This window comes from Pogona vitticeps, chromosome 3 (genome assembly GCF_051106095.1).
Source record: "Pogona vitticeps strain Pit_001003342236 chromosome 3, PviZW2.1, whole genome shotgun sequence".
Taxonomy (NCBI): Eukaryota; Metazoa; Chordata; class Lepidosauria; order Squamata; family Agamidae; genus Pogona; species Pogona vitticeps.
The window spans coordinates 147,122,966-147,142,389 of NC_135785.1; the positions used below are offsets into that span (position 1 = coordinate 147,122,966).

The 19,424-nt window shown below is 44.6% G+C and overlaps 1 protein-coding gene across 1 annotated transcript in view; it reads left to right on the forward strand.

Moving 5' to 3' along the window:
- Positions 1 to 19,424, forward strand: part of DCT (dopachrome tautomerase) — a 61,798-nt gene that overhangs the window by 27,908 nt on the left and 14,466 nt on the right. The window contains exons 5-6 of the mRNA XM_020783559.3: positions 8,515 to 8,694; positions 8,939 to 9,074. Of these exons, the coding sequence (XP_020639218.3) occupies positions 8,515 to 8,694; positions 8,939 to 9,074 (316 nt within the window). The remainder of the gene's footprint in view (positions 1 to 8,514; positions 8,695 to 8,938; positions 9,075 to 19,424) is intronic.

Sequence of the window (19,424 nt, forward strand, 5' to 3'; positions counted from 1 at the left end):
AATCCAGCAAGGGTGGGATATGGGGAGTTTAACTCTTTGCTCCCCACTCCCTTGACGGGAAATGGAAGAAAACCCTCCTGCTCTCCTTATGGCCAGCCAAAGGAGGAGAGAAGAAGGAAGGGCTTATCAGCCAAAGTCTAGTGTTACAGCCACCCGTGGTCAGTTGTTATAAAGAAAATTAGAAATATGTTAAGTATGATTCTTTAATTTCTATACGCAAAGCTGAAGAAGGGATCCTGGATGAAGCCTTCTGGCTCTCCCTCCCCTGATAATATTTGCCCATTTGTAGTAGAACCTTTCTGACCCTGATTTTTTAATGAGGTCAACTATTTGTCAGCGAGGGACAAATTATGGTTCTTTTGATGTTTTTACAACTCTTTGCATCCCTCACCATTGACTGTGGCTGGTTAAGACTAATGGAAATTGGAATCTAGCATCTTGGAGGCCATAGGTTGCATATACCTTTAGAATCTATAATCACGATTGCTTAGTACCATCTAGTTTTCACACAGAATGTATACATATTTATTAAACTTATTTAAATATATTTCTGTGTCTTCTGCCATGTACCACATATCCAGGCAACATACAAACAACAGTAGCAACTACAGTGTAAATAGATACCATAACTATAACCAAAAGACTTTGTCAGTAGGCAATAAAGTTGAAATCATAGTGCAGACATAAAAATAATCAAATAATGAGGTGAATGAAAGTTTTCAGATCTGCCTGAACCGCAACAAAACTGGTGCATACTCTATTGGGTTATCCCAGAGAATAAGCAAGTGCCACTATCTGCGAGTAAAATAAATTAAAAAGATTAAATGAATAAACTGGAAAGACCCCTCTTCCTAGTTTTCTCGAGGGTCATCCCAAGGAGAAGGTCTTCGATCCTCCTGTGGTGTGGCCTGTCACAATCAGGCTCAGGCAAAAGGTGACAGGTTTTCTGTCTCTTTTTCCTGGGTGCCTCCGATGTCAAGCTGGAGGGGGATCCAGGAGCAGCTGGAGGATCCAATTCAACATCGGGTGATGAATGAGCAGGCATGGGGGGAAAGCTCACCTGTGGTGACAACACCACCTCTGGACGTGGGGAGAAAACACCCTCAAGTCTTGATGGAGTAGCTACGGAATCATGTTGAGCCACCAACATCGAAGGCAACAGAGCAACAGAAGGCATTGTAGACTTAGAAGTCTTTTCCTTCTTTTTCAATATCAAGCCCAATGGGGACTTCGATATCGAGGATGAAATGGTCGACCTCAAGGCCAAGGAAGTGGACTTTGGGACCTTGTGGCCGTCTTTGGGGAGGGAGCCACAGCCGGCAAAGCTCCAGACAAAGGAGTACGTGGAGGCTCCATTTTAAGAGCTGACTCAAGAGAATGCTGCCACAAATGGGAGCGGAATCTCTGAAGCCTCTGCTTCAAAGCTGACTTGGTAAAGGCTTTGCAATACAAGCAAGAGGCAACTTGGTGTTCTTCTCCCAAACAGAAGAGACACAATGAGTGGCCGTCAGAGAAAGGCACCTTGCGGTTACAAGTGGTACAACACTTGAAAGGCCTTGACAAGGCCATGAACACTAAGCATGGTTTTATGCTTTCAAGTCCAACTCACAAAACAAGAGGAACATCAGGCAAGTCGAGGTCAGTATAGGAGGGAGATCCAAGCCAAGAAGAAAAGGTATTTAGAGAGAGAAACGCACAAGCTCCGGTTCACGATGCTGCTGAAGTGGCGGCAGGAAATGGAACTGAGGCACCTGGTGCTGGGGGCGGTGATGTAGCCTAGGTGGGAGGTCCCAGCACCATGTGCTTAAAGCTCTCAAAGGTTCTGAACCTGCTCTGCTAAGGCGCAGATTAACCCATTAGTGTGCATTCACAGAGACCACGAAGGAGAAGTGAAATGAGACAATGCTGCAGCAGAACTGTAGTTGAACATTAGGCAGACCAAAACCATGACTACAGAAGAACTGTAATCTCAGCTAGATAACATTAGTGTTGAAAATGAAGAAATTGAAATAGTTAAAGATTTTGTTTACCTTTGTTTAATCATCAATTCAAATGGAGACTGCAGCCAACAAATTAGAAGACAGAGGGTGTGACTACACTGGAATGATAAATTGAAGCAATTCAGCTTTGCTGCGATTTGAGTTGCAGTTCAAAGATTTGAGTTCAAAGTTACATTTGAAATCTCAGTCAGTGCTTACACAGGGGCTGCAGACTGATTTGGGAATTCACTGTTCATACTGGGTGTGATGTGATTCACGTTCCAGCCCACAGCCCCTCTTCTTTCCTACCTTCCTCTGGTGCCACCTCTTCCAATCTGATGGGGGAACTCATGGGACATAAATACAGGAAATAATTGAAATGATGACTCAGAGATAAGGTGACAAAGTGATCTAGCATTATTCTCATATATGTAAGAAATAAAAAGTAAATATATAATGGAAGATGATTGGGGGAGAGGATAGAATGTGGGGACATGTTTCTCCAGTCCTGAACATCAAACCCCAACTGCTTGGGTCACCAAAATAGCATCTACAGGCATGCCCCCTCCATTTTTACAAGAATGCATCACAACTAAATACATGGAAAAAAGCCTATTTGAATTTTTCTGGCTTGAAAATGTAAAAGCCCCTCAGCAGCAGAGGAAAAAAAGTCCACTTTGGGAGCAAAAAGGGTTGGACCAATTTGAATGGGCCTTTGTGTCATGTGGTCAGTAAAAAAAAATACTTTGAATTCACTCTTTTTATAAGTAAAGCGAATCCCATGGTATTTAACTATGTAGTTGTAGCCTGAGACTTGGAAGGGTAGCGATGAAGGAATTAGAAGAGATCTTTAAGTGTAAGGATGTGTCACTGGAGACCAAATATAAGATCATCCAGACTCTTGTATTCCCAGTCACCATGTATGAGTGGGAAAGCTGGATAATAAAGAAAACTGATAGGGAAAAATTAATTTTTTAAAAAATACGGTGGTGGAGGAGAACTTTACAGATACCATGAACTGCCAGAAAGACAAAAATGTGGGCCTACATCAAATCAAATCAGAACTATCTCTGGAGCCAAAACTGAGGCTGTCCTACTTAGGACACATTATGAGAAGGCAAGCTTCCCTGGAGTAGATAATAATGCTGGAAAAATTTCAAGAGAGCAGGAAAAGAGGAAGACCAAAATACAAAATGGATTGACTCTCTAAAGGAAGCACAAGGCTCGAGTTTAAAAGAGCTGAGCAGGGTTGTTGAGGACATGACATGTTGGAGATCTTTTGTTCATAGAGTTGCCATAAGTTGGAGGCAACTTGACAGCAAGTAATCACTGTTACATACAGCACTGATGTTACCTGTCTGTCATGGGTTTGGAGGGAAAGTTCCATCCTATGGGGAGTGGAAGGCGGGACATCAGGAGGAGGGGCTGTACTGTATAAATATGTGATGCCTGTGTGGAGAGTTTAGAAGAGACACTGGGATGTGACGAAGCAGCAGCTGGGAAGAAGAAGCTGTTGTGGGAGTCTGTGTGTCAGACAGGGTACTGCTGTGTGTCAGAGTACCAACCTGATAGGTTCAGGTGTCTGTTGGTTAGCCAGAACTGATAGGTTCAGGGTCTGTGCTTTAAGTTAAAGGTTCTGGGTGAACCAAACTGTGTGTATGTATGAGTGAGAGTAAGCCACGTTACTTTATCCTATTCACCTGATTGTTTATTTTTCCCTGTGTGTATTTAAATAAACCTTATTCTTTTTATTGTTTAAAAATCCATCCCTGGTCTGTGTGACTTCTTACAGGGAATGGTTGGTGGCAGCTTAGTGTAACTGTGTGACATATCCCAGTAGGTCTGGGGTTGTCGCATTGATTGGTGTCCAGCGTGTGGGATACGACTGGTCCAGTTGTCCAGCGGTCCAGCAAAGCCTTGGCAGGTGTGCCCAGAGCAAGGGGGGTCTAGTCAGGGACAGTCTGAGGCGCGTAGGTAATCTTCTAGGTGTACCTCACGGGGAGGTGCGCTAGTAGAAGAACGTGCCAACTGGGGAGACTTAGATTAAGGTGCTCTGAGGCAGCCTAGTTTTGGCGGGAAAAAGCTGAGGCAAAACTGCGTAGTAACAGTGATCTAGCTTGCCAGCTGAGAGGCCCAGCAGAGGGGGGTAGGCTCTGACTCGATACTGTTGCAAGTTTAGTGCTGAAGAACAGCAGCAATCTCTGGGGAGAGCTGGTTCTGAGGCAAGAAGGAAAAAAGTGGACGTTTTATTTTGAGGCTTGACTTTTTAAAGCAGCCTGTTCTGAGGGGGGGTTATGCCCTTGACTCGAAGCCAAGTAACAGAAATGAGTGAAGTGAAAGACCTCAGATTTTGGAGGGAAAACCAAAACAAGATGAGAGAGAATCAAAATACACCAGAAAATGCTATTTCTGTCAGGGAAAGGGTCATCTAATCTCAGAGTGTGAGAAATTAAAGCAGCTAAAAGGAATGGTGCTTCAGGAGTCTAGTGGGACCAAGCCAAAAGCTGTGTTCTGTGTCCAGAAAGAGCAAGGCTCAGTGTCACTGAGGGAGCCTGTTGCCATGACTACTCAGTCTGGAACAGCTACCTCTGCTGATCAGGCTGAGGAAAATGGTCCTCTTGTGGAGGTAAAGCGCTGCTTGCTGGTGAAAACAGATTCTCAGTTGTTTGAGACAGCCGGGGTGGACGTAGGAATACTTGACCGTCAGTATAGGGGGCTGCGGGACACTTGTTCCCAGGTAACCCTGTGCCATCCAGATATTATTCCTAGGGAGTTTATAATCCCAAATGAGAGCATGAAGGTGGCAGGGATTGAGGGGCAGGTAATCTCTCTGCCAGTAGCAGAGGTACCTGTCCACTTTCAAGGCTGGAGGGGAGCTTGGCGGCTAGCGATTTCATCTACTCTGCCAGCAGCCGTGCTCGTGGGAAATGACCTGGCTGAACATGTGAAACAGGTGCTAGTGATTACACGCTCACAAGCCACCACAGGGACAGTTCAGGGGGGTAATGATGAGCCAGAGACGGAAGCAGAGGGGAGTTCAGAAGCTGTGGTGGAAACCTTAACCCCAGACAGCAGATTTGGACAGGAGCAAAAGGCAGACGCCACTCTCCAAAAGTGTTTTGAACAGGTGACTGACGCCCAGCTAACACCTGAAACCCCAGTGAGATTTCTGGAGAAAAAGGGGATTTTATATAGAGAGACCCTGAGGAATATCTCAAAAGGGGGAGATGGGATCAGAAGTCAGCTGGTGGTACCTGAAAAGTATCGTCCCATGATCTTACAAAGGGGTCACTCTGACATGTTTGCTGCACACTTAGGGGTGAAAGGGCCCCTTGATTGGATCAAACAAATTTGGGAGCAGATCACCCAGGATGACCCACAATACGTTGTGACATACATAGACACCTTGATGAATGACCTAAGGAGAAATCTAGAGCTGGCAGCAGAAAACCTGCAAGCTCAGAAGGTCAGACAGAAAACATGGTATGACCACAAAGCTAGAGAGAGACACTTTGACCCAGGGGAGGAAGTGCTTTGGCTTAGGCCCTACAGAGAGAAAAAACTGCAGCTCAAATGGGCAGGACCATATAGGGTCATTTCCAAGATGTCAGACCTGAACTACCTAATAGAGCAGGAGGAGAACCAAGCAAGGAGGGTGGTTCATGTGAATGCCCTAAAACCCTACTACAGAGGGGAACAGAGGGTTTTATTCGCGATAAAAGCAGCTGAGAGTGAGGAAGCGGAATTACCCTTCTGGGAGGGTAGAGGGGAAGTAAAATACAACCCAGAGGAGGTAAAGATCAGTCCTGCACTCACCCAAGACCAGCAGCAAGAACTAAAAATGCTGCTTAGTAAATATCAACAGGTGTTTTCCAACAAGCCGGGGATAGTGAAGGGAGTGATGCATCGGATCCACACAGGGGATGCACCCCCGCAGGCAGTATCCCCATACCGAGTAACGGGACCCTATAGGGACAAGGTGCGGAAGGAGCTGGACGAGATGCTGAGGGAGAACATAATCGTCCCCTCTTCTAGTCCTTGGTCCTCTCCGATAGTCCTTGTGGACAAGCCTGATGGGAGCATTAGGTTTTGTGTCGATTACAGGAAATTAAACCGTGTAACCACTCCTGATGCCTACCCAATGCCCAGGCTAGACAACCTGATTGAAACCATAGGGGGTTGTCGGTTCATCTCATCATTGGACCTGGTAAAGGGATATTGGCAATTAAGAATTGATCCCAGGGATCAAGAAAAGACTGCCTTTTGCAGCCCTTTTGGTCTCTATGAGTTTCGAGTCCTGAGCTTTGGTCTCAGAAATGCACCAGCCACATTCCAAAGGCTGATGGACCAGACCTTGGCAGGGCTCAGTGACTTTACAGTGGCCTACATTGACGACATAGGGATCTTCAGTAATACCTGGGAAGATCACCTGATACACCTGGAGTTAGTGCTGCAGAGGTTAAGTGCAGCAGGGCTAACAGTAAAGGCCAGCAAGTGTCAGCTGGGTAGCCCAGAAATAAAATACTTGGGTCACATGGTAGGGGGAGGAATGATAAAACCCCTGGAGGCCAAAATAGAAGCAGTTCGTGATTGGCCTAGACCCAACACCAAGAAAAAAGTCAAATCATTTCTTGGGTTGGTGGGCTACTACAGAAAGTTCATCCCGAGGTTTAGCGAGATTGCAGCTCCGCTGACCGATCTGACGAAGAAGACGGCTGATGACCGCATCCCGTGGGCCAGCGACTGTGAGGCGGCGTTCCAGAGGTTGAAGGAGGCGTTAATCAACTATCCTGTCCTGCGTGCTCCAGACTTCGACCGGGAGTTCATCATCTACACCGATGCGTCTAACAGCGGGGTAGGAGCAGTTCTGTGCCAGGAGGATGAGAATGGTGACCAGCATCCAGTGTCCTACCTGAGTAGGAAACTTCAAAAAGGTGAGAGACATTTGGCAACCGTGGAGAAGGAGTGTTTGGCCATAGTCTACGCGATCCAGAAGGCCAAGCCTTACATCTGGGGAAGACATTTTATTCTGTGTACTGACCATTCACCACTGCAATGGTTAAAGACAATGAAGACCCACAATAGCAAACTTATGAGGTGGGCTTTAAACCTACAGGACTATGACTTTGAAGTGAAGGTGGTCAGAGGGTCAGTGAACTGTGTTGCTGACGCCTTATCAAGAAGACCTGAAGAATGAAGACGGCGAAAGAATATGGACTATGTGTATATAATGATGACAAAAAGTAAAATGTACCTGTGTTTTTTTTTCTGAATTTGGTTTGTATGAATAAAGGTAAATTGATGTAATGTATATGGTAAATGTTTAAATGCATAATTGCTATGGTTAACTTAGAATGTAAGTATAAGTAAGTATGGTATTGAATGTATAACTGTTTTGTGTGTTTTATTCAGGTTGTTTTTTGGTGAAAAGCACGTTAGCTTTCCCCCTACAAAACAACTTATAAAGAGGGGAGGTGTTACATACAGCACTGATGTTACCTGTCTGTCATGGGTTTGGAGGGAAAGTTCCATCCTATGGGGAGTGGAAGGCGGGACATCAGGAGGAGGGGCTGTACTGTATAAATATGTGATGCCTGTGTGGAGAGTTTAGAAGAGACACTGGGATGTGACGAAGCAGCAGCTGGGAAGAAGAAGCTGTTGTGGGAGTATGTGTGTCAGACAGGGTACTGCTGTGTGTCAGAGTACCAACCTGATAGGTTCAGGTGTCTGTTGGTTAGCCAGAACTGATAGGTTCAGGGTCTGTGCTTTAAGTTAAGGGTTCTGGGTGAACCAAACTGTGTGTATGTATGAGTGAGAGTAAGCCACGTTACTTTATCCTATTCACCTGATTGTTTATTTTTCCCTGTGTGTATTTAAATAAACCTTATTCTTTTTATTGTTTAAAAATCCATCCCTGGTCTGTGTGACTTCTTACAGGGAATGGTTGGTGGCAGCTTAGTGTAACTGTGTGACATATCCCAGTAGGTCTGGGGTTGTCACAATCACAACACGATATGACAGAACAAGCAGATTGGTGATGATGTGGCCTAACAGGTTCACACTGGCCAAATAGATTGATAGGGAAGAAGACATTTCCTCAGGTATCTTTGTCCTAGTTGTTTAGGGTCTTATAGTGAACAGTAAAACCTTCATGTGAATTATGAATACAGCCTTGGGTATTTGTGTCTGTCTAGAAGAAAGATGGTGAAACTGTTAATTTCCAGGAGTTTTTAAGACTGGATCTCATGTAATCTCTCAGCATTGGTGATGCTGGCTAGGGTTCTTGGGATTTATAGACCAAAACATCTGGAGAACTAAAATTGTCTACTCTTAGTCTAGAGTTATTAATACATTATAGTAAGAAACATCTAAATTTGCCCCAAGGATTAATGAGTAGAAGCACTGGTCAGTTACTCTTCTGCATAGGCAATGCACAGTTGGCAGTCTGACTTTGTCCCTCTCTAAATCAATGACAGCAACCCTTGGCACAATCATCTAGTCTAATAGCTCCCTGTCTCTTTGTTTTAATTCCAAGTTTGGATGATTATAATCGCCTGGTGAAACTATGTAATGGAACTAATGAAGGGCTTCTGAGGAGGAACCCATTTAGCAAAGATGGTGATCGGCTGCCAACCCTGGATGATGTCCGGAACTGTCTGTCTCTTCAAGATTTTGATAAACCTCCTTTCTTTCGGAATTCTACTTTTAGCTTCAGGTGTGTTCTATATGCATTTATGATTAACAAATCTGTGTTCCTAGATATTGTTGGACTACAACTCCCAGAAGCCCTTGGCAGTCTAGCCAAGGGTCAGGACTTATGGGAGTTGAAGCTCAATCACATCTTCGAGAACCCACACATGGGAATCACTATTATTAATCATTTTGCTCAAGAATGACATTTCTTATAGGCCAGGAACTGCGGGATGATAATGCTTTCCTTTGCTTATTGTCTACCACAGGAATGCTTTGGAAGGGTTTGATAAACCTGATGGAACCTTGGACATGCCAGTAGTGAGTCTCCATAATTTGGTTCACTCTGTTTTGAATGGGACAGGGACTCTTCCCCATTCGGCAGTGAATGATCCTATCTTTGTGGTATGTCCTTATTTTTCTTTTGATTTCCTTAAAAGCAGGGTGGGCAGTTGTGGCTCTCCAGATGTTCTTGAACCACAACTCCTGTAGTCTCTCAGCATTGACTTTGTAGGATAGTACTGTTGGAAGTTTTAGGCCAAAAACACATGGGAGACCAAGTTTGCCCTCCTTTCCTTTCAAAAGCACCCTTCTTGACCTGTGGCCCTCTAATGCTTTGGAGTACAATTCAACCCTAATGATCCCCAGCCAGAATGACTGGTGGCTCCACATCACAAATGAACATTGTGATGTTTCGTGTGTTTGATTTAACACTTTTAAAGCAATATAGATTGTACGCTTGCAGGGGTGAGTGAGGGACTGATCTAAATTAGAAATGAAGTGGGGAGAAACAGTTAACCCCACCCCACCTACCCGTGTGAGGATCCCAGTATGGACCAGATCCCCTGCACTTCTCTATGTGACAAACCCAGACCTACTGGGATATGTCACACAGTTACACCAAGCTGCCACCAACCATTCCCTGTAAGAAGTCACACAGACTAGGGATGGATTTTTAAACAATAAAAAGAATTAGGTTTATTTAAATACACACAGGGAAAATAAAACAATCAGGTGAATAACATAAAGTAACGTGGCTTAGTTTCACTCATACATACATACAGTTTGGTTCACACAGAACCTTAACTTGAAGCACAGACCCTGAACCTATCAGTTCTGGCTAACCAACAGACACCTGAACCTATCAGGTTGGTACTCTGACACACAGTAGTACCCTGTCTGACACACAGACTCCCACAACAGCTTCTTCTTCCCAGCTGCTGCTTCGTCACAACCCAGTGTCTCTCAGTGTCTCCTTTAGTGTGTTCCTCTCACCACCCAGGCATCACACATTTATACAGTACAGCCCCTCCTCCTGATGTCCCGCCTTCCACTCCCCATAGGATGGAACTTTCCCTCCAAACCCATGACAGACAGGTAACATCAGTGCTGTATGTAACACCTCCCCTCTTTATAAGTTGTTTTGTAGGGGGAAAGCTAAGGTGCTTTTCACCAAAAAACAACCTTGATAAAATACACAACAACAGTTATACATACCATATTATACTTACTCATACTTACATTCTAAGTTAACCAAAGCAAATAGGCATTTAAACATTTACCATTAACATTACATCAATTTACCTTTATTCATACAACCAAATTCAGAAAAAACACAGGTACATTTTAACTTTTGTCATCATTATATACACATAGTCCATGTTCTTTCGCCGTCTTCAATCTTCAGGTCTTCTTGATAAGGCGTCAGCAACACAGTTCACTGACCCTCTGACCACCTTCACTTCAAAGTCATAGTCCTGTAGGTTTAAAGCCCACCTCATAAGTTTGCTATTGTGGGTTTTCATTGTCTTTAACCATTGCAATGGTGAATGGTCAGTACACAGAATAAAATGTCTTCCCCAGATGTAAGGCTTGGCCTTCTGGATCGCGTAGACTATGGCCAAACACTCCTTCTCCACGGTTGCCAAATGTCTCTCACCTTTTTGAAGTTTCCTACTCCGGTAGGACACTGGATGCTGGTCACCATTCTCATCCTCCTGGCACAGAACTGCTCCTACCCCGCTGTTAGACGCATCGGTGTAGATGATGAACTCCCGGTCGAAGTCTGGAGCACGCAGGACAGGATAGTTGATTAACGCCTCCTTCAACCTCTGGAACGCCGCCTCACAGTCGCTGGTCCACGGGATGCGGTCATCAGCCGTCTTCTTCGTCAGATCGGTCAGCGGAGCCGCAATCTCGCTAAACCTCGGGATGAACTTTCTGTAGTAGCCCACCAACCCAAGAAATGATTTGACTTTTTTCTTGGTGTTGGGTCTAGGCCAATCACGAACAGCTTCTATTTTGGCCTCCAGGGGTTTTATCATTCCTCCCCCTACCATGTGACCCAAGTATTTGATTTCTGGGCTACCCAGCTGACACTTGCTGGCCTTTACTGTTAGCCCTGCTGCACTTAACCTCTGCAGCACTAACTCCAGGTGTATCAGGTGATCTTCCCAGGTATTACTGAAGATCCCTATGTCGTCAATGTAGGCCACTGTAAAGTCACTGAGCCCTGCCAAGGTCTGGTCCATCAGCCTCTGGAATGTGGCTGGTGCATTTCTGAGACCAAAGCTCAGGACTCGAAACTCATAGAGACCAAAAGGGCTGCAAAAGGCAGTCTTTTCTTGATCCCTGGGATCAATTCTTAATTGCCAATATCCCTTTACCAGGTCCAATGATGAGATGAACCGACAACCCCCTATGGTTTCAATCAGGTTGTCTAGCCTGGGCATTGGGTAGGCATCAGGAGTGGTTACACGGTTTAATTTCCTGTAATCAACACAAAACCTAATGCTCCCATCAGGCTTGTCCACAAGGACTATCGGAGAGGACCAAGGACTAGAAGAGGGGACGATTATGTTCTCCCTCAGCATTTCGTCCAGCTCCTTCCGCACCTTGTCCCTATAGGGTCCCGTTACTCGGTATGGGGATACTGCCTGCGGGGGTGCCTCCCCTGTGTGGATCCGATGCATCACTCCCTTCACTATCCCCGGCTTGTTGGAAAACACCTGTTGATATTTACTAAGCAGCATTTTTAGTTCTTGCTGCTGGTCTTGGGTGAGTGCAGGACTGATCTTTACCTCCTCTGGGTTGTATTTTACTTCCCCTCTACCCTCCCAGAAGGGTAATTCCGCTTCCTCACTCTCAGCTGCTTTTATCGCGAATAAAACCCTCTGTTCCCCTCTGTAGTAGGGTTTTAAGGCATTCACGTGAACCACCCTCCTTGCCTGGTTCTCCTCCTGCTCTATTAGGTAGTTCAGGTCTGACATCTTGGAAATGACCCTATAGGGTCCTGCCCATTTGAGCTGCAGTTTATTCTCTCTGCAGGGCCTAAGCCAAAGCACTTCCTCCCCTGGGTCAAAGTGCCTCTCCCTAGCTTTGTGGTCATACCATGTTTTCTGTCTGACCTTCTGAGCTTGCAGGTTTTCTGCTGCCAGCTCTAGATTTCTCCTTAGGTCATTCATCAAGGTGTCTATGTAAGACACAACGTCTTGTGGGTCATCCTGGGTGATCTGCTCCCAATTTTGTTTGATCAAATCAAGGGGCCCTTTCACCCTCCTCCCAAATAAAAGTTCAAATGGACTGAACCCGGTACTGGCTTGTGGCACTGATCGATAAGCAAACAAAAGGGATTGCAGCTTCTGGTCCCAATTGTTTGGATTCTCTGCCAAGTAAGCCCTAATCATGCGCATTAGAGTCCCATTGAACTTCTCAGTTAACCCATTACTTTCCGGATGATAGGCAGTGGTTTCCTTGTGCTTAATTCCACAGATTTGCCATAAGCGTTTCATGAGCTTTGATGTGAACGATGCGCCCAAATCTGTGATTATCTCTGAGGCAAATCCCATCCTGGACATATACCCCACCAAAGCATCGGCCACTGTGTTAGTTTCGATGTTAGTCAAGGGTATGGCTTCAGGATATCTTGTGGCATGGTCCACAATTGTTAGAATGAACCTGTTCCCCCTCTTTGTGGCCTTGGGCAAAGGTCCCACAATATCCACCCCTATGCATTTGAACGGAGTGTCAATCACAGGCAAAGGGCACAACTTTGCTTTGGTCCTGTTGCGGTTATTCCCCTGCCTTTGACACACATCACATTGTTTACAGAACTCCCTGATCTGCTTCCCTATGTCAGGCCAGTAGAAATTCTGTGTGATTCTCTGCTGTGTTTTGTTCACCCCTAAGTGTGCAGCAAACATGTCAGAGTGCCCCCTTTGTAAGATCATGGGGCGATACTTTTCAGGTACCACCAGCTGACTTCTGATCCCATCTCCCCCTTTTGAGATATTCCTCAGGGTCTCTCTATATAAAATCCCCTTTTTCTCCAGAAATCTCACTGGGGTTTCAGGTGTTAGCTGAGCGTCAGTCACCTGTTCAAAACACTTTTGGAGAGTGGCGTCTGCCTTTTGCTCCTGTCCAAATCTGCTGTCTGTGGTTAAGGTTTCCACCACAGCTTCTGAACTCCCCTCTGCTTCCGTCTCTGGCTCATCATTACCCCCCTGAACTGTCCCCGTGGTGGCTTGTGAGCGTGTAATCACTAGCACCCGTTTCACATGTTCAGCCAGGTCATTTCCCACGAGCACGGCTGCTGGCAGAGTCGATGAAATCGCTAGGCGCCAAGCTCCCCTCCAGCCTTGAAAGTTGACAGGTACCTCTGCTACTGGCAGAGAGATTACCTGCCCCTCAATACCTGCTACCTTTATGCTCTCACTTGGGATTATAAACTCCCGGGGAATGATATCGGGATGGCACAGGGTTACCTGGGAACAAGTGTCCCGCAGCCCCCTATACTGACGGTCAAGTATTCCTACGTCCACCCCGGCTGTCTCAAACAACTGAGAATCTGTTTTTATCAGCAAGCAGCGCTTTACCTCCACAAGAGGACCATTTTCCTCAGCCTGCTCAGCATAGGTAGCTGTTCCAGACTGAGTAGCCATGGCAACCGGCTCCCTCTGTGACACTGAGCCTTGCTCTTTCTGGACACAGAACACAGCTTTTGGCTTGGTCCCACTAGAATTCTGAGGCACCATTCCTTTTAGCTGCTTTAATTTCTCACACTCTGAGATTAGATGACCCTTTCCCTGACAGAAATAGCATTTTCTGGTGTATTTTGATTCTCTCTCATCTTGTTTTGGTTTTCCCTCCAAAATCTGAGGTCTTAGTTTCATGTCTGAGGGCTTCCCTTCACCATGGGCCCCTCCCCCTTGCTGGCTTTTCCCTGGTCCCTGAGAGTACTTGCTGTAGGCTTCTTTGGGTTTACCTACAGATTTCCCCTCACCCAAGGGCTTTCTTATTTGGGAAATAAAATCCGCGATTTCTGCGGCTGCTGCCACAGATTTTGGTTTCCTTTCCCTCACCTGGAATTTCAATTCCCCATGCAGAACTGAATAGAACTGTTCCAGGGCTATCAAGTCTTTAAGCTGTTCATAGGTCTCTGTTCCCTCCTGCGACAGCCATTTCTCAAGCAGCCTCACCAATTGGGCCCCCACTTGGGTAAAAGTCTGTTCTGGCTTCTTGGTGAGGGACCTGAACCTTTGTCTCAGCTGCTCTGCATTTATCCCATGTCTTGCAAACACCAGTTTTTTAAACTCTGCGAAATCTTTCATCCGTTCCTCAGGCATCTCGGCATAAACCTCAGCCAGGCTACCACTGATTAAAGACCGCATGATGGTCATCTTCTCAGTTTCCCTCACTGAGAAGTCCACAAACGCTCTTTCCACTAAGGAAAAGAACACCTCAGGACAATCTCCCTTGTGGTACACAGGGAATTTCTTCAGATCAGCCTTAGACAACTGGCCTCCCTCAGAATCCCTATTGTTATTATTGTTCTGGTTCATCATTTCCAGTTTTTTTAATTCAAACGCCATTTTCTCTCTCTGCAATTCCCTCTCCATTTCCATTCTCTCCCTCTCTAATCTTTCTTCTTTTTCCAATTGCCTCATCCTCAGTTCATGCTGTTGGGCTATGAGCAATTTTCTAAGTTCTGGGTTCTGCTCTCCTGTGCTGTCACCCTGCACTGAGCCAAATTCATCCTCAGAACCTTGGTCAATCTGGGGGTCTTTCACATCACTCATTTCTGCCATCTGGCTTCGAGTCAAGGGCATAATCCCCCCTCAGAACAGGCTGCTTTAAAAGTCAAGCCTCAAAATAAAACGACCACTTTTTTCCTTTTTGCCTCAGAACCAGTTCTCCCTAGAGATTGCTGCTGTTCTTCAGCACTACACTCGCAACAGTATCGAGTCAGGGCCTACCCCCCTCTGCTGGGCCTCTCAGCTGGCAAGCTAGCTCACTGTTACTACGCAGTTTTGCCTCAGCTTTTTCCCGCCAAAACTAGGCTGCCTCAGAGCACCTTAATCTAAGTCTCCCCAGTTGGCACGTTCTTCTACTAGTGCACCTCCCCGTGAGGTACACCTAGAAGATTACCTACGCGTCTCAGACTGTCCCTGACTAGACCCCCCTTGCTCTGGGCACACTTGCCAAGGCTTTGCTGGACCGCTGGACAACTGGACCAGTCGTATCCCACACGCTGGACACCAATCAATGTGACAAACCCAGACCTACTGGGATATGTCACACAGTTACACCAAGCTGCCACCAACCATTCCCTGTAAGAAGTCACACAGACTAGGGATGGATTTTTAAACAATAAAAAGAATTAGGTTTATTTAAATACACACAGGGAAAATAAAACAATCAGGTGAATAACATAAAGTAACGTGGCTTAGTTTCACTCATACATACATACAGTTTGGTTCACACAGAACCTTAACTTGAAGCACAGACCCTGAACCTATCAGTTCTGGCTAACCAACAGACACCTGAACCTATCAGGTTGGTACTCTGACACACAGTAGTACCCTGTCTGACACACAGACTCCCACAACAGCTTCTTCTTCCCAGCTGCTGCTTCGTCACAACCCAGTGTCTCTCAGTGTCTCCTTTAGTGTGTTCCTCTCACCACCCAGGCATCACACATTTATACAGTACAGCCCCTCCTCCTGATGTCCCGCCTTCCACTCCCCATAGGATGGAACTTTCCCTCCAAACCCATGACAGACAGGTAACATCAGTGCTGTATGTAACACTCTATATGTACAAAAATAGAAATACTGTATACATGGGTGCTAAACTATACATGAAGCAACACAGTTTTCTTGGCTGTAACATGCTATGGATACTCGGACAGTTTTTCTCAACCTGGTGCCCTTCACCTGTGTTGGCTAATAATTGTGAAAGTTGTAATCTAAAGTGTATTCAGGACAGCAGGTTAGGAAAGGCTGCAGTTAAGAGTTTGTCACCAAATATAGGAACCTGTATAGGACCTTTTCTTAGTTGGATTGGTGCTCCAGTTTTACTAGTGAGGTGAGAAACAATATTTTCTCTGGATTTTTCAGTGCTCTTCCATAAATGCTTTTCAGCCAATAAGAAGATCACATACAGAGAGAGAGAGTGTGTGTTGTATAGTGCCAGAACCCATTATTTGGAAAAGACTGGTTAAAAGTGGAGAAACAGCTGAGTTGGTTTACACACATTTTACCTGCTCATATTCCAGACTGCAGTAGAATTGGAAAGATGTGTGAACCAAAGTTTCTTCCCAATGGAGCATTTCTACTATTCCTATTTGTTCCCCTTTGTTCCTGAATAGCACTGTTTTTTTCCTGTATGTTATGGGATTTGCATTAATATGGGCTCTCAGCAAAATAGGGTAGGAAACTTGACTATCCAGTCCTGAGATATGAAGGGAGTCATCTGCTCTTTTCTGAACCTCTTCTCCAATCTGTTTCCCCCTTTTATTGAATTAAGGAGGAGGCAGAGTGCAGAGTCTTTCTTTTTTGGGGGGGGGGCAGACAGAGCAGTACTAACATTCTTTCTTTAAAAAGCAACACATACACACACTGAACCATGATTCCAACTCCTGGGGTGGCTCATGGAGCAAGAAGGGGAAGCCTCAACCCAACATTTTGAGGGAGCACTCCCTTTTCCAGTCATGTGCTGTCTACACTAACTGGCCTTCCTCAATTTGGTTGAGCCAGTTAGAGGCTTTTTTGGGAGAATGACCTCCTCTGGCCCTGGAACAGCAGATATTGAGTGAAAAACTGGGGTGCTAAGAACTTTAATGCTCTGAATGAAGCCCATGCTAGCAGTAAAAGATGTAGGAACCTCTCGGCTAGCCACCCCTTCTGCTTTCTTTCTCGTGGAGCTCCCAACCAACTTGGCATCTCTACTGAGCCATTGCCTCCACTTCCAGCACTTTCTAGGTTTCTCTAATTTTTTAAAAAAATTGGGAATCACTGCAGCACAACATCAAAATCACCCTTCCTAATCACCTTCTGGTAAAGGATATAAGTGGTATTGTTGTTTCTGATAGGAAAAGGGGAAAATAAGAGCAAGTTTGAGACTGGGGAATAAAAAAGAGTGGTTAGAAAGAGACAAACAAGTCTGAAAAAATCACCCCCAAATCCCTGTTAGTTTCTCTTTACACTAGTAACATTGTGAGATGGAGTGAAAAAAAACTGGGGAATTTTGGGAAGTAACAGGTTTCATTTTGCAGAGCACATTTGGAAAAATAAAATTAACCGTTGTAGCTCATGGTTTTCTTTGCCAAGGAGACATGTCCTCCCCCATCTTTTATTTTAGGGCCCAGAATGGCATGCAACACAGTAATGGTTGCCTCCTCAGAAGCCAGTTTCACCGTGTCTCAAGGGCTGTATGCCATCTTACATGTGTTTAGGAATATACAGAAGTTTGAGACGTTAGTTATTGAGCTTAGGACCCAATGGATTGATGCCTGTGGGGGAGGTCTATGTCCCACTTCTGGTAAGGTGCATGAGAGGAGGTGTTATGCAGTAGTGTGTGTGTGTGTGTGGGACACATACCCTGGCACTGCCAGCTTAAATAAGTATCTCAAAACTGGTTTTGGAGATCCATGACAAGCAAGAGAGTTGGTTTGTCTTTGTGTTCAACAGCCTTTATTTCAAAGGGCCCAAGATACCAACTGGTTATTTAGTCACTGAAAAGTTAAAGTTACACATTTTGTAGGGGTAGGGAACTTGGTGCCTTCCAGCTGTTCTGGATCAACTCCCAGAAGTTGGTCCAAAACAGCTGGCTATGCTGGCTGGGACTGATGGGAGATGAGGTTCAGCACATCTATAGAGCAGGAGTAGTGAGACTGAGAATTCAATGGTCATAAAGCAATTTGGGGTGTTTGTAAAACCGTTTTTTTAAAAAAAGGAAATGAATTATGATAAAAAGGAAAGTTGGCTCAGGTTATTTAGGTACTAAATTGAGATGAATATGTTTTTAATTTTAAATTGAGAAGAATATGTTTTTAATTTTATAAATAGAAAGCAAATTGTGGCTCATCATTATTTTTATTGTGATAAAATGCTTACACATCTGTTCTATGCATTATGGTTTCCATGCATGGGTTAGATAGAAGCAGCCATGAAGGAAATAATATTTTACAAATCTGCTTTGTTGAGGGACACTGTCATTTTATTCACAAAATCTTTCCTCAGTGCTCTGGGGGGGTATAAATGAGTATGATGTTGGCTCCCTCTGGTGGGTAAATTAAAGCTTGTTCCCTCCAGATATAATGCTATTAATAATGAAAATAGGACAGTTTGCAGAAAAAAGTAGAATTCTCTTTTATCACAGTAGAATTTGGTAGCCACGCTTAAGGAAAGGGAGCTGCAGGCTAATTCCTTCACAGCAGGTTCTAAGAGCCTATTTGATACACAAAGAAAAAAGAAAACCCTCATGCTATGGGGGCCAGATGTATGAAATTATACTAATTTAAAATGGAAAGAAATATTCAATGTGCGACACAGAATTAGCTTCTGAAGACACTTGGCATAATTGCAACTGTAGATTCAATGACCAAAAACCCCGTACTGATTTAGGATCAGAGTTATAGCTATCACATATCTAGAAACCTGGGGAATTGGATGCTAAAGCAGATGTGCCATATATGTCATCCTGAACTATCCAATTCATTCAACAGTGGCAAGCATCAGAGAGGCTGTAATTCAGATCTATTTTTTTTTAGTGAGCCTATAGCTCAACAGTGCATTAAGGCGATCCAATCTCAAACACTCAGCACAGACACATTCTATGTCAGATCTACTTAGCCATCTCACTACAATCTATACCATTCTGCAGGAGAAAGATAAATATTCCAAGATGGTGCCTGACCAACTCATTCTGGAAACATATAGGTAAAGGTAAAGGTTCCCCTTAACATTTAGTCCAGTTGTGTCCAACTCTAGGGGACGGTGCTCATCATCCCCATTTCCAAGCCATAGAGCCAGCGTTTGTCTATAGATAGTTTCCATGATCATGTGGTCAGTGTGATTAGACATGGAACATTGTTACCTTCACACCATGGAAACACATACCCAATACTGATTTTTTCTTTTTTTCTCTCATTTCTTTCTCTTTTTTCTATTTTATCTTATATTGCACATTTGTTTATAGCTAATAGATATGTTAAAATTAAATAAAAATGATAAAAAAGAAAGAAAGAAAAAGAAACACATACCCAATACTTAAATTAGATTTCACACTTGGAAGAAAATCCTTTTAACAAACATATGATAAAAGCTGAAAGAAATTTGATCTCGACTTTTGCAGAAATGAAAAGAACTCACATGATAGACACTGTGACAGAGCTTGACGTGACAACAACCAGCCAGAAACAACAGGACACTGTATGCAAATATAACCCCCAACCAAATAGTACACTGACAACTC